The sequence below is a fragment of the Etheostoma spectabile genome, chromosome 12 (assembly GCF_008692095.1).
Source record: "Etheostoma spectabile isolate EspeVRDwgs_2016 chromosome 12, UIUC_Espe_1.0, whole genome shotgun sequence".
In the NCBI taxonomy this organism is placed as follows: Eukaryota; Metazoa; Chordata; class Actinopteri; order Perciformes; family Percidae; genus Etheostoma; species Etheostoma spectabile.
In genome coordinates this window covers 23821073-23837899 of record NC_045744.1, presented here as the reverse complement: position 1 = coordinate 23837899, position 16827 = coordinate 23821073, and the positions used below count along the sequence as shown (strand labels likewise).

General features: G+C 39.7%; 1 protein-coding gene across 1 annotated transcript in view; it reads left to right on the top strand.

Moving 5' to 3' along the window:
- myo10 (myosin X) overlaps nucleotides 1-16827 on the top strand; it is a 153825-nt gene that overhangs the window by 65514 nt on the left and 71484 nt on the right. The window contains exon 3 of the mRNA XM_032531883.1: nucleotides 408-566. Within this exon, the coding sequence (XP_032387774.1) occupies nucleotides 408-566 (159 nt within the window). The remainder of the gene's footprint in view (nucleotides 1-407; nucleotides 567-16827) is intronic.

The window sequence follows — 16827 nt, the reverse complement described above, 5'->3', positions numbered from 1 at the left end:
ATAGTACATATTAACCTGTAAACTCTGTTAAGTAACACATCAGTATTTTATGTTCATTGTACATATCTGTAAAAATTCTATTTTAATACCCACCTCTATATTATATTCAGTACATATCCAGCTGTAAATCTTGTTCACTATACTTGTTATCTATATATTATATTCATAGGACAAATCTATCTGTAAAATTCTGTTTATAATAGTATTCATTTCTATATTTATTCAGTACATATCCATGTCCTGCACTTATGGAACCAGTGTATATCCTGCACCTGCTGCTATTGCACTTCTGGTTAGACCTAAACTGCATTTCGTTGCCTTTTACCTGTGTAATGACAATAAAGTTGAATTAATCTAATCTAATCTAATCTAATCTAATCTTCATATGTGTCTATTTTCCGACCCAGGTGTACACCTACAAGCAGAATGCCCTGAGCAGACAGAAGGTGCAGCCCATGCACCACAGCAGCAACAGGGGGGTGGAGGACATGGTGGCGCTCGAGGACCTCCACGACGGCGCAATCATGCACAACCTCTTCCTGCGCTACCAGCAGAGACACATCTACGTGAGTTTCCTGCACGCTCAGCCGCACACAGCTTCCGAAATGTTCGACTGAATCTGAACACGCTCACCTGTCGCGGATGACTCTGAACATTGTACAGTCTTCAAAGCTGCTGGCTTTTGATCTATTGGCCAGATGTTTGATATTTTCCACTAGGTCTGGTTGGGCGTGTGAAGCGCTCTGTGAACCCGATATGAGAGTAGCAGTTTGGACTTGTCTTTTACAAGATCTTGCAGGCACTAGCCACCATATTATGCTAATCATTTAGTATTTTATTTGTAAAGACTAAGATCTGTTGTGTAGGACTAGATGATATCCCTCAATGAATACGTATTTGAGGCACGGATGAGACTCCGTGGGATGGCGAATTGAGTGATGGCACCCTTTGGGTGGCATTGACTAAGGAAAAACACACACAGAAGATGTTTTAAGAAGGATGAGAAAAGATCAGGCCTGAGGCATGTGAGGGAGAATGTCAGAATCCAGAGAGCGCCTGACAGACGGACTCACGTCTATCTGCAGGATCAGCTGTTAGGGAACACTGCGTTCTTTTCAAAGCAGTAATCTCCCATGAAGTTGCTCAATCTTTACGTAAGAGCGTAGATAACCGTCTAGACACAGGCAGATAGGAGAAGGTCACGGCTCAGGCAGAAAACCACGTTAATGTGGAGTAAAGGGGAAGTGAAGCAGAGTTTTTCCTGGCTGAGAATGGGCCTTTGGGGGGACACATATGAAGCGTGGGGTCTGGGGGGTCCTTCCCCAGGAAATGTTGAACACAAATCTGTACTGAAAATGTCTTAATTCCTGACATGGAAAATACAAAATTCTGCAGATAACAACCCAAATTTTTAAATATAATGGGATATTTGCAGTGAGGGAAGGAAGCTTTAGCATCCGACTTCAATGTCCAGTTTATCTGATTAGTACGAACCGGGCATAACCGTATCTTTTGTATAGATATAGGTTTTTGAATTACGCCTATGGCATGAGATGTGTGCGCCATCGGAGTGTAAATGTGTGTGAGTGTGTATCTGATGAGCAGGTGGTACCTTGTACGGCAGCCTCGGCCACAGTGTATGAATGTGTGTGAGTGGTGAATGGTTCCTGTACTATGTAAAAGGATATTGAGTAGTCATTAAAGGTCCCATGGCATGAAAATTTCACTTTATTCACACTTTTACCATTAATATGTGTAATAAAAGAGACTTCGTACGTATTAGGGCCCTAGGTCTATATGAAAGGCTTGATACGTTTGGGGACCCTGTCTTATAAGGCAAAGTTGACACACAATCTTACTGAAAATGCAATCTGACATGAACAATACACAATTCTAATAAAGAGACTCAATACATATAATGGGAAAATTTATGAGAAGGGAGACTTCAGATCGACTTAGGGCCCAGTTTTATAAAGAGTCAGAACAGGATTAAACCCAGTCTAATAATAAGGACTTTGATTACGTTTTGGGCATAAGGTTATGGCCATTCAGAGTAAATTGGGAGGTCTATTAAGAGACTCAGATACAGTACTTGGGAGCCCTAGGTCCACATGAGACTTCAGTGAGTTTATGGATCCTGTACTATATAAAAGGAACTTCAGTAGTATTAGGTCCACTGGCATATAAAAGTTCACTTTAGTACACTTTAGCACATATAGGTTAATAAAAGAGACTTCAGATACAGTATTAGGGGACCACTAAGGTCTATATAAAGAGACTTCAGATACAGTATTAGGGACCACTAAGGTCTATATAAAAGAGACATCAGATACAGTATTAGGGGACCAGTAAGGTCTAAATAAAAGCATCCAAAAAGCACCATGTCAGGGGACCTTTAAGACAAGAAAAGCCCTATATAAAAAAGACTCCATTTAAATTAAACTGAGATTTTATAGTAGTTTTTACACAAAACAAAACCAATTTTTCATTATCCTTTAGGCTAAGGCCGCCCAAGTTTGGCCCGTGCGCCCGTTCATTTGGCCCACCATGGCGTTTGACATGCCCATGATTATTCTCCTCTTATTTTGAAAGTGCTGTAAAATCCTAACCGTAATGACTACCAAACGTACATTTTGCGCAGCTAAAAATTACATGATCTGAGTTTTGAAACCACCAATTGTTTCTCTATCCACATAAAACAGGTCAGTTTCATTCTGTTGCATCAGGTCTTTATTTTCCAGCTCTTGTGGTTGTACCATAAACTTTGCCAGTAGTCCTTTTTATATGCTGCTATTCTTTGTCACATGGGGAATAATGTTCCTCTCAGACGGAGCTAAAAGTAGGGTTCAGAATTGAAGTCATTGCCAGCTCTGCAGTGTTCCAGTTTATGCTGTTTTATTCTAAAATACCTCTCACCTTTAGTTGATGCTCATTATACGTGTTATCCACAAGCCATTATATAATTATACATCTAATAGGTAATTGTTTTGCTTGGAATATGTGTAGGCGTCACCTTTTTTTCTTCCCAGAAAGGCTTATTTCCTGAAAAGAATTGCCTTTAATGATAGAAAATTAACAGATATTTATGCAGGTGGTTGAATTCTGAAGTGTTTCCAGGTGTGTAGAGGAACAAAAAGTAGATAGACAGATGTGTTCAACATTACACATAACTGTACTATGACTGCAAATGTAAAAACTTCAGTTTGTTCTCACGAAGTAAATCAATTTTAATGAGAGAACACAAATCGAATGAATGAAATGCGTCCACAATGTTTTTTTTCGGAGGAATCAGAAAAGGATTTATTGCCACAATAAGTTAAACTTATGTGGAGTTTACCTTGGCAACTGGTGCATACACAAACAAAGAAACTATCATATTAAACGTGTATTCAGTTCAATTCAGTTTGTCATTGACACAATGTGCAGGTACATATGTAACAAACTTTAGGTCATTGCTTTCCAACACAGTGCACAATTAATATGAAATATACAATAAATACAGAGACAAATATACCCATACAAAATAATTGTTGCATAAGTGCATTGCATTGATGAAATGCACAGGCGATTAAAAACCCAAACAAGTGGAGTGGTTTTTGGTTCCAGGTTGTCAAACCCGGATGGACCCGGCGGGTGGGGGTCTCGCTGGGACTCTGGTGGGAGATAATGGGTCCTGGCTCGGCTCGTCCAAGGCTCTGAGAGAGGACAGTTAGCTTTGGAGTAGTCTCGCAGTGTCAGACCTTCCTCCACAGCGCTGCTGAGGAGTCCACAAAACATTATGGGATGGGAGAACAACGTGCTCTGGTTTATTGGCATTTCTTTGAACCAATCCAAACCAAAGGAACTTGTTTTGGGGGATCAAGTGTACGTTCAAAAGTAGTTTTAGTCGTGCAACAGAAAACGCTGATTGGACAGATGTCTGGATTTACCCTTTTTTTTTTTTTTAAAGCTACATTATGTAAGATTTTCTCCCATCTAGTGGTGCAATTGTACATGACAACCAACTGAAAATTACTTTGTAGCCCCTCCCATTTTAACTCCTATGGTGGCCAAACCCAAAATTAGCTCTCGGTATCTCCGTCGTTTACACGCAGCTATCTAGCCACGCCAGTATGAACTTTGGTCTTGTTGCTTTGCCTGTCGTGTTGTCGATTTAATTCTCTTTTTCGCTTTTTTGGCGACTCTGTTACACATCTTTGAGAACAGGCGTGATCTCCCATCTTCACCCGGCTTTCAAATCTGCCAACAGTCGCGAGTAATCTCCCCCAGCATTCGTCACGCTGTCTGAGTGTAAAAGCGCAAAAGTCGGAGCGATGTCCCTCTTTGGCTAATGTATTTTAAAGATGGAGACCCAACATGGCTGCCACCATTCGAGCGACTCGCTCGCATCATATGTAGTCTGAATGAATGGCAGATTCTACGCGTATGAGAATACTTTGATTAGTTTTTTGAAGTAATTACACATGAATGAGCACTTAATTGTGAAAGAACAAAGGATTTCTGCTAAGAATCAACCCAAAAAATTACACAATATACTGTAGGTTTATGGTTGGTTAAGTCTAGGCACAAATAAGACTTAGGTTTAGGTACTTTAGCAGGGTCATCATAATTATGTCATAAAAGGTTTACCAGCAGTAATCGTCCAGCTAATTACGGTCCAGCTAATTATCAAACAAAAGCTGCTCTGTTTCTGTTGACCCCGGTCACAGTAAAGAAGTCTATACGTCTACTGCACGGTTAGAAAACAAAGGAACATGTAGGACACATAGCTCTCGACCATCGCTGTCTCTGTGTGGTTAATAAACAAACCGGACCCAGCACTTTCTGCAGCAAAACAAACCCGGGCCACAAAGGCCGCCTTGTGTTTTCTGCACGCATTAGCCACGCTAACCTTTGACAAATGCCATCTCATTACCTTAATCACATCTAAATGCTCCCGTATGGTCGAAAAATTACCAAAAATTCATCTTGGGTTGCCCGATCTCCACTTGACGGGGCCCTTTTTTTTCCCTCTTTGGGAAAAGACGCTCCCAGAGGGGGGAAAATTTACAGCAGAGGTTTTGGTGAAGTGGGCAGAGGTAAACCGAAGGGAAGAGTTTTTTAAACCCAAAGAGAGGGCAACAAAGCCTCTGATACAGCAAACAGATTTAATTCTATTTCGAAGGGGGGGTCAAAGTTTTAGGAAAAGGGACAAATAAAACCCAAAAAAAACCTTTAAAATAAATTTTTTTCCTTTTTGAAAAAGAACTTGTTCCATAAAAAAGGCTAATAGCAAAAGTCCCGTGGCTTTATTTCATTTTAAAGGGCAGAGGTTTTAAACCAAAAGGGGTTTTACAGACAAAACAAGTCCAAAAAAAAGGGCTTTTTAAATTTAAAAAATGTAAATTTTAATGTATTTTTCCTTTGTAAGGGCCCCAAATTTGTCCTCTAAAAAAAAAAAAAAAAACAATTTAATTTACGAAGTTCATTGGGAAAGACGGGGGTTTTGATAATTGAAAAAAAATGGGCAGTTTGAGCAACATAATGAAGCAAATTAAAACAAAATTTTTGCAGCTGCAAATTAAAATCTGACTGTTATACTACAAACTACTGTTTTTGCTGTTTTAAATGGTCATTTGTTTTTCAGGAGAGACATTGAGACCCCCCAAAACAAATTTTAACATCAATAGTTTTGCCCCAATCCATGATAAAATCTTTTGGGCCCTTGGATGCCCCGTTTTGGGAGCAACTGAAAAAAAAATGGACCCCATCGTCAGCCCGGGCCTCCCCTTCCCCAGATATCCGTCCGATCTCCAGAGGGGACGCTGGACCTTCCAAAAAACCGAGGCTTCAGTGACTACCTTATGTATTTTTTTGCAGAAGTCGGGGCCCTCGGGACGTGGGAGATTTTGACAGGGAAAAGGGTTTTTTTGCAATATGGCCCCCCAAAAAAAGGCCCCAAAAATATTGCGATTAATAAAAAATTGACTGTTTCAGTCAAATAAAAAATATTTTTTTACTTAAAGTTAGGGTTAGTTTCACTTTACTTAAAGTTTTTAAATAAAAGTACATGAACTGGGCAGAAGTGCAACATTTTAAAAGTCAACTTTTTTTACATAAAGGCTTTAGAAAAGGTAATTTGGGCTCGTCTGTTTTGTTGGGTCAGGGTTCATGTGTTTCGACTGGGGCATAACGTCATGTCAGAAATGTCATTCACTTAGTCAGTAGAACCTTCAAAAAAAGATTCCAAAAAATGATTACTTTTGACTTTTAAAAAATTAAGGTTGGAATGAGCAGAGAAAGGTGACGTGACGGGCTAATGCGCGACATCAAATGCATCAGAGCGAGAGGCCCTGGTGTCATAACCTCTTCAGGGGCCCCTGGGATTCCTGAAAGCTCCCCTGCCAACTTCTGAGAGAGTTAAATAAGAAGAATTAATGAGTTTTACCAACAGCCACCAAACCAATCCACTCGTATCTCCTTCAGATTTATGTTTGTGTCTTTAAGAGACAAGAGTTGTGTTTAGCTGCTCAAAATGTTGCTGGTTACTATTACTATTATTATTGGCTTGGACCTAAATGTATGAGATGGTTTAGTGATCTACTGCAACCATGGTTTTGAGTCTGTTGTTGTTGTACAGCAGGCACGTCCAACGTCTGGCCCTGGGGCCAATCACGGCCCGCAGCCTGGGAAAGAGAAGAGCAAGAGGCCTCTGTAAGCTTGAATGTTAACAACCTTGCATTACGCATTATAAGTTATGTTTTACATGAACATCCATACAGTATGTTTGGTTATCTGACTTCTGAAAATGTCAGAAGGGACCATTGGCCCCCGGGCATCTTCTCATTATCAAATCACTCTTTAGAAAAACATTTGGGCAACCCTTGGTTTACAGGGTGTTGTGTCTGGTTGCATAACTATTTTATATATTACATTTTCTGTATGATTAAGGGCATTTAGTTGACTCACACTGGGAACCTTACAGCAACTGAAAGTATGGAGATGAAATATCAGACAGGACCTTTCAGCTAAAATGTTTGTTTTGTGGAAAACTGAGACTGTCCTTTCCCGAAAAACGGCCTTATAGGTAATTTTTTCAATCAGCAAATACAACTAATCTTTACATTTATAGTGGCAAATCATGACGGGAGTAAATAAGAAGTAATGTGTCAACGTATTAAAGCGCCAAATTCCTTGTTTGGAGGCAGGTTTGGGGCGGTGGATGGGTCAAATCTACTTTAGATGACACTTCTTTGACTTCAGACGTCACTATGTCTTCCAAGCTGATTTATTTTAATAGATGTCTTTTTGGATATATTATTTTGGATTGGAAGGGAGGATGCATGTATTGAGAAAAGAGACAAAAGTATGTGAAAACTTTGTCCGAAAAAAGCAGCAAAAAACATTGAAACGCATGAAACAATGTCGGATTAACCATCAGAAACATTTAAAACGTGACAAAAATGTCCAAAAAAAGCAACACAAGCCTTAAAAAGAAACTAAAACTACGGAAAAAGATGGTCAGTCTTACACTCTAGATGTTATAGATTGGTTGACTCGGCCTATTTTGAACTGTGAAACAAGCTAACATTAGCAATGCTTTTCTTTAGCATTAACATCCATAGTTGAATTTGGGGAATTTAGCCTGGAGGCTACCAGATGGTGTGTGTGTGTGTGTGGTGTGTGTGTGTGGTGTGTGTGGTGTGTGTGTGTGGTGTGTGTGTGTGTGTGTGGTGTGTGGTGTGTGTGTGTGTGTGTGTGTGCGCGCGCGCGCGAGCGTGCGGCGTGCGTGCGTTCATTGGAATCTGCTGCAAAGCAGACGAGTGAGGCCACCAGTCGACAGCACAGCTGGTTACAATCACAGCAGCTAAAGACTGTGTACGTACACACACACACTCTCACACTCTGTCTCTCCCAGAGTTCTGTACCCCCAAACACACTGACATTGACATTCTCTCATTTTTCTATCACACGCTGTTCTTTTTCTGTCCGTCCACCATTAATATTTTTCTTTTGACATCCCCCCCCCCCCCCCCACACACACACTCTCGTCTCTGTCTGGGCATTCAAGTGTCAACATCTCTGCCCTTCTGTCTCTTTCTTCCCAGCAGGGGTCTTTCAAATCAAATCAAGAACATTTCATTCCTACTTACAAAAATTAGTGTATCATTTTTAATCTACACACACACACACACAATATATTTACCAGGAAAATTCCTTTACTGGGCATAACATAACTTAACATTACATTACATAAACATAACATCACTTAACATCAATTATTAAATGGGACACAAATAAAAAAGCTATTAATTCACTTATACAGTATGTATTGTTGTGAAACTCCAATAAGCTGGAAAAGCTGTTTATTCATTTTTAACTTCAGATGAAGTGATTCTTTTCTCTCATACAGAGGATGCTAAGCTAAGAACTGAGCCTCCTAGCAGGTAAGCTAACTAGCTAACTAGCTAGCCAGCCCTCGGGCCAATAAATTAGTAAAGTTTAACAACTTAATGTTTCACTCACACACTTTTTGTCACAGCGTAGGAAACCACCGTGCTCTCGCCACATGACTGACAACTTTGTTTGGCTCGTTTTTTGTAACTAGTCAAAGCACGTTGGGTGGAATTAGCATGCTAACATCAGCTACTATATATCAAGCTACCAAACAAGCTAACATTAGCTAATTAACTGTCTATCAAGCATTCTGTTTAAAAGTGAGAAATCAAGCTTTAAACCTGGAATCATGTTGAATTGTGCGTTCATGACATCCCTACTGACATGCTAATTATCTCCAAATAGACTGGAGCAACTGTTGGCTCTGGTTTTACAGACAGATAACAACGATGAAAGTGTTTTTTTCCCTTAAATGCATGTCACAAAATTAAAAAAATCCAGATGATGCAGAAATTTGTAAAATATTGTTTACCTTTTCAGAAAGCCTTCAGTTATATGCCATGTCACAAATTAGTTCCCACCGTAGATATCTGGTATATCTGTCTGCTCATATGTACACACACACACACACACGTATGTATATATATATATATATTATATATAATATGTATATTGTATATATTATATATGATATATGTATATATAGTTATATATATATGTAGTATATATATATATAGTGTATATATATGTATTATATATGTATGTATATATATGTAAATTGTATTATGTATATTATGTATGTATATATGTATATAGTATAATTATATGTATATATATATGTATATATATATGTATATATAGTATATATGTATATATATGTATATATGTATATATATGTATTAGTATTGTATATATGTATATATTATATATATGTTATAATGTATGTATGTATGTATGTATATATATTATATATATGTATATATGTATATATATGTATATATGTATGTATATGTTATATATGTATTAGTATGTATATATGTATGTATGTATGTATGTAGTATATTAGATATAGTATATATGTATATAATGTATGTATGTTTATGTATGTATTATATATGTATATTATGTCATTATATATTATATATTGATATATATGTATGTATATTATATATGTATATGTATGTATATATATGTATGTATGTATTATGTATGTATGTATGTATTTATGTTATGTATGTATATATATGTAGTTGTGTATATTATGTATATATTATTAATAATAGTATATAAGTAGGTAAATATAATTATATACAAAATAAATGATGTAGTGATAAGATATTACTGATATATGTATGTATGTATATATAAGCAACACAATCACACACCACTCACACACACCTACAGACCCCACACACACACACTTACTACAACACACACACACACACACACACACCTACAACCACACATACACATACTGTACAACACACACACACACACACACACCACACACACACACAGACCAACATACACATACTGTACATACACACACACCACACAACACACACCACACACACACACACACACACACACTGCACCACACCCACTGAAAACACTGAATTAGAAGCAGAACGTGTGCATGTGTGGAAGATGCTGTAGCTGACCAGTCCTGATTACTGTCACCTGAAGAGAAACAGCATCCAGCTAACTGTGCCTCACATTCGCCAAAAACTCTCCTGATGTCATTTCCTGTCAGCGGTGTCTCGGCCACTTCCTGTGAGGCCAGATTTAGACCACATGTGGTTTGATTTAGATCTTACTTCCTAGAAATATGTTGAAAATGTGAGCAGAATCTACTTAAGTTTTGGAGTGAGACAGAGAAATGAGAAATCATGCCATGTGTGGTTTTATGCAAATTGCCCTGCGCCATTTTGTGGCACATTTTATCACCCATCTGTTATCGGTATCATCTTCCTCACAGACAGCAGCGGATTTGTCTGGAGTGTTGTGCTCATGTTGTTTTTGGCTCAGATGATATATTTTGTTGCAAGATCTGTGATTTTCACATCTATAATCATCAGACTTTGTTGGACCTGCGCAGGACCGATTCTAGGATCAGACCTTTAGGGGGGGGCTAAGCCCCTAATGAGAATGTGACACGGACACAGTGCCTTGCAACAGTGTGACCCTACACCCGCTCCCCTCTTGTTAAATCAGTAATTCCATTAGCCAATCATCTCTGAGCTAGCTACTGAACAACAACGTCAGTTTTTAGACATCATGATGGAAGTCACAGTAACAACGACCAATTTGACGTTTTAACATTAACAAATTTGAGTTGCTTACGTTTCTTCTTCTCTGGGGACTACCAGCATTAAACTTCACAACCGTCTTCACAACAGGATTTTACCCCCAATTTCTACCGGATGCGTAACGGCTGCGGACCGGTCCGTCGTCCATCAACACCCACCTGGTCTTGATTGGTTGCGGAACGGCTGCGGCCGTGACTGACAGCTGAAGTCACGAGGACCTACGAGATCTCGTGAATTCACGTAGAATAGAACCACAACAACAACAACAGCTACTCCTCTGGATGGAAGCCCCCTGCTTCAAAGGGCAAACAGCTCTGTGCTGTTTCCAAGGTGTAGTGGGAAATATGATCCGCCGGGAGCACGCTCTATTTTATTTTGAAAATCAACCAGATGTTTTATTTTGTTTCTGTGCTTGACTTCCTGTCCCGCACTATCTGCCAAGTGTTGAACGGCTGTGGAGCTCTCCAGCGTCCGACAAAAATAGAAACTGTGTACGTATATATCTGTAAGTCTGTGTGTGTCTGTTTGACTATCTTTGGCAAGAAACAACTATATATATATATATATATATATATATATATATATATATATAACATCATTGACACTTCTGATTCTTATCTGTAACATCCTCCTGTCAGGAAATTTGATGTATCACCAGAATATTAACATACTGTACAGTTTATTTTCCTGACTAGAATCAAACCTTTCTAGGATTTATAAGACGTTGAGGAGGTTTCACGTCCCGGGGAAACCTGTCAAATCTGCCTCGGCCTCATTTCAAAAATAAGTGGGCATCGCTGAGAGAATAAACCTTCTCCTCTCCCGAACAACCCGGCTCCTGCAGATGCAGCGATATTAATTAAAAAGGAACTGTTCAGGATGGCTTTAAATCGCCAAGTACAACAAATGTGTGGGAATTTGTCCTGGTGACACAGTAACTTAGTAACTGTTGCATGTCCCCCCCCCCCCCCCCCCCCCACACACATTTGTCTCTCAGACATTTCCTGCCATCAGTAAGGCAGTTGCCTTAAGTCTCAGAGCAGAAGTCATAACGTCGCTTGCAAAACAGTGTCTGATTATTGATATAAAATGAGCTCATTTGACCATGGCGATGCCAGAAATATGCACTAGTCCAGGACACAGGCCCTTCGTCCTGTATTTACTTTCTTGCTCCCGCCCCCAGACATATCCGACCAATCAGAGACATGCACATTCTTCCGTGATTTGTTAATGACGCATTTTGTAGCTCAGTCTGTAGGGAGTTGGGTTGGGAACCAGAGGGTCGCGGGTTCAAGTCCCCGTACGGATCGAAGCTGGAGAGATGCCACTTCACCACCTGGGCCCTGCCAGGTGTTCTTGAGCAAGGCACCCTACCCCCACCTCCAACTGCTCAGGGTGCTGGTCCAGCACTGGCAGCCCACTTAGTCTGACATCTCTCCATTTGTGCATGAACAAGTCCATGTGTGTTTGTGTGTGTGTGTATTTCAGGCCAGTGTGTACTGATTACTAACAAAAGAGTGTAGAATGTAATTTCCCCACTGGGGTAAATGGCATAAATTATTATTATAATTATTATTATTATTTTGGTGTGCTTGGATTTTTCCAGGTGTGAAAAAAAGAATCAAAAAGAAACTCTAGAGATGAAAACGCCCTTAAAGGCCAAGCTTTGGGAACCAACCGTCATACAGTTGGAACCATGTAAACCAGGAAGTCCTCTGCCATACATACCTCAGGTTAAATCCCCCAAACCAACAATGTAAATGTGTGTATCGGGTTTCTTGCGTCACCTCTGTGGTATGGCTCTGAAACGCAGAGACACACATGGAGGACGAGGAGCCGCGTTTAATCACATCAGCCAATACGGGGGCTTCTGATGAGAGTCGCAGCCAATTAGCTCTCAGCCAGGGGGCTGCCGTGGATACTGTTACCAGGACAGAGCAACGGGGGGGGGGGAATCTAATTGAGTCCAAATGGTTGTAATTCATCGAGTTAAGGGGCGGCTTGACTTTACCCGAAGCGCTTCTTGTATCACTCCTAGCGACGCTCACGTCTGTGTGAAGTTCAGTTGAGTTTAAGTTTTGCTTTTGCATAGTATTTTACGTTATTTTTTGGACTTTCTTTGATATATTGCACTTTATTGCCTCAAATTATGTCCCCAAAAGGAAAGCTTTGTCTTCATATATATTTTGTTTTTCTCCATCTAAACACACATTTCCTATGAATGTATGTGTTTCCTAGACCTATGTGGCATAGGTCTATGCTACATACTTGTCCCTATAACAAATAAAATTAACTTAAAGCATATATTCAGCATAGTATCGCGATATTTTCTGTGGTAACACTGTCTCGATACACGGACACCAAGTGTCAATCTTTTATTACATACATTTTCTGGTGCTAGAATAATAAAATCAATTGGTTTTTCAGTGTCCTAGATGCTGAGATGAACAAACACTTCACAAACAATGTATATTTTTAAAAGAAAAAAACAGATGTTGACAAAGTTTTCCTTTGGGGACATAATTTGAAGTTGGAAATAAAGATTGCGATATATAGCAGAATATCGCAATAATTTCATATCGTGACATACGTATCGTGATAATATTGTAATAATGTCGGGCTTTTGGTGAGTCACACATCTACAATGACTAGAAGACTACAATTCATGCATTCAGAATCTGCCCTTACAGCATTCACAAAGGGTAAAAGTCTGAGTCGCAGGTTGACTTTCGCCCAGATACTTTAAATAAGAACTCAAGTAAAACTCCCAAACATTACATGACACTACATAATCATCTGCAAAGATGTTTACACGCTGAGCTGAGCGCTGCACGAGATCAGTCGGACTGTAAACGGTTTACTGGCAGAGAACGGACATTTTTATCTTCAAAGTCCACAAAGTGACTGTCTGCTCTGTCTGAGACATAACACGCATGCTGATTTATCTATACTTTATTTAATCGGGACATCCCATTGAGATCAACAACTTATTTGCATGCGAGACCTGAGTACAGTGAAATATCAAAAAATAAAATCCAGTGAAAGTAAGAATAGTAAGAAGATAAGTAGACAGCAGTATGCAGACATGTATGGAACACATGGATGCAATTAATTCACACAACTAAGAATTAAAACCCCATTAATAGTGGCCAGGTTGGCTCAGTTTCTAAAGCAGGCGCCCTTATACATAGGGGTTTATGTCTCGATGCAGGGGTCCAGGATTCGAGTCCGACCTATGACGATTCCTGCATGTTTTCCCCCTCGCTCTCTCCCCTTTCTCACCAAGCTGTCCTGGACATTAAAGGTGGAAAAAAATAAATAAATCTAAAAACAAATATTAGAAAGTTGAGAAATGCATTCTATGAATCCCATTGATGCCGTGTTCATTTATTGATTTGTGATCCGTAATGTGCCATGGGGTGGGAATCTCTGGAGGCATCGCGATACTTTTGTCACAATATCATTGCGATCTGAAAGATATAACATGCACTACGGGTGGAAAATAGAGAAATTGTGCTACAACCAGGCGCAACAGATCTCTCCATGTTCTGAGCTAAATGTTTAATTTGCATTGTCCCTGTTTTAAAACAATGACATTACGTTACTCGTCTTTTCTCCGGCTGATTTGCACATGCGGGATAGCCCGAGCCAGTATTTGTCATGTAAATACTGTCACGCCAACGGCCACTCAAATGTATTTGCATCCAGGCTGAATGTAGGTCAGCCAGCCAGCCAGTCAGCCAGTCAGCCAGTCAGTCAGTCAGTCAGTCAGTCAGTAGGACGCGTTGGTGTCCGGTAGATTAGTGCGAGGTGTTTATCTTGCAGGTTATAAAGACGTTTTATACAGCGGGAGAGTCCAGTGAACGGTAACTCCAAGTAAACAAGCATAATGTTCTACCTTGACCGTATGTCACCTTTTAACCCTCCGGTTAAAAAAAATGTCTATATCTGAAATATGGGTTTCTTTTTAAGCAAATTACCACAAAAATGGATTGGATTCCTAACAATGCTCTAACTATTTCTCAAAAAATTCATAATTTCTGCTTTTTTAACTTAAATATTAGGTACAATTCTATATAAATGAGGGTTAATGACCATGAATTCCAAAAAGTATACAGTTCAAAATTAGTGGTAGTAAGTCTGAAAAAGGGACAAATATGTCAGATTTTGTTCGTTTTTGACCCGGGAGGACAACACAAGGGTTAAAGTCTTTGCGGAGCAGCGTACTGCTCCTGTAGTTTGATGAATCTTTTGTTTAAACAGGATGTTTATCCAGGATGTAACACAGGGAGGGATAGTTCAAAACTGTTAACTAATGGGCAGACCCAAACGGAAGCTGTTTTCCAGCTTTCAGCGGCGATTCTGTATTAAAATCTTCAGAATTTAGTTGTTTGAAGATCTGCACAAGATTGTGCATAGTTATGCTAATGAGATATCAGTTAGAAAAGAGGACAGTGCTGGGTTCATGGGGATTTAGCGCCCACTGATGCACTGTTTCCTTCTGTTTGACTAGCGCTCTCTAAGAACTTCAGTGCCCATTTGTTTTAGGAAACTAGTTATGCTTCTGAGTTTAGAGAGCCACAGAAAGAGTAGGGAAGTCAGAAGGTACTGACACATTGTTGGTCTGGACCTTTTCAGCTGATTTGTCAATGATGAGGAAATACATGTAGAATAACTCCAGCTTTATCTGAGAAAGAAAAGACAATTACACACAGTACTTTACGCTTCAATGACCGAAGAAAATATCTGGCATTAGAAAAGACGCAAAACGAGCAGGAAAAGAGAAAAGGTTTGAATTCTCCCAAGGCGCTGATACAGTGGTTCTGCTGTGACTGACAGACTGACAGACAGACTGACAGACTGACAGACAGACTGACAGACTGACAGACAGACAGCCCTGACTGCTTTCAGATGTCGCCTTGTGTTTTATGGTCAGTGCAGATGAACGCGAAAAGACAGAGTTGAGTCGTGTTGCTGCTGGAGAGAGAGAGAGAGAGAGAGAGAGAGAGAGAGAGAGAGAGAGAGAGAGAGAGAGAGAGAAACCAAAATGTCCTTATTTCTCTGTCTCTTTCTTCTAAATGCGTTTCATCATCTCCTCCAGGCAATAGCCACGTCCTAATGTATGCTTATGGGAACACTGGGCACTGCCGTGATGATATTTTCACTTAAGGTCTGACAAAATGTTTTTTCAGAAAGACTAAAGTCTGACACCATCTCACACATGAAGACCACCATCTAGCTTCAAAGGCTTTTTTTCTAATGAATAATAACAATAATAATGTATACTTTATTAATCCCGCAAGGGGAACTTACAATTTTACACTCTGTTGTTATTACACACAGGCTTGAACACACACACATCAGTACCTAACATGCACTAATGGAGAGATCTCAGTGTGTGTGGAGGGGGGGGGGGATGCCAATGGATGGTGCTCCGAGCAATTAGGGGGTTTGGTGCCTTGCTCAAGAACACCTTGGCAGTGCCCAGCTACCAGTCCACCACCATATTTTTTGGTCCGTATGGGGACTTGAACCAGCGACCCTCCGGTTCCGTTACTCCCCACCGCAGCACTGATGTCAACACTTGTTCTGGCTCCACGAGCTTCTGTTTCAGCAGTTTGGGTTGTTTTGCTATGAGATTTGAAATATGAAGCTGGTTGTGGAAAATCTGCCGTTTTTGAAGAAGGTGGTGAAAAGAAAAGCAGAAAGGAAAAATGTGTTGAATGTTGTGTTGCTGGGCTTTCCAAACGGCCCTGGATGGAGCTTAGAGATGGTAAAAAAAATCATTGGGATGGGGGGGTTAGGTTTAGAGTTTTCCCAGAATCTATTTAATTATTTTTTTTACAGCCGATGTGGACTGCATCCTATCCGTTTAAGGCAAAACTGACCAAAAGCAGAAAAAGCAGAACATCCATGCTGTGTTCTTCTCTACCAATGAAATAAATGTCAGACTGAGTGACGTGTGATTCTTCTTAAAAAAGAGTTTTTAGAAATGTCTCTTGATATATTGTCTCTTATCCAACTTTTGTTTGTGTGTGAAAATCACAATACTCCATACTATTGACTTACTATACTATTACAATGAATGAAAATCACAATACAAATCAAATCGGGGCGGCCATGCATCGGTAAAGACCCGAAT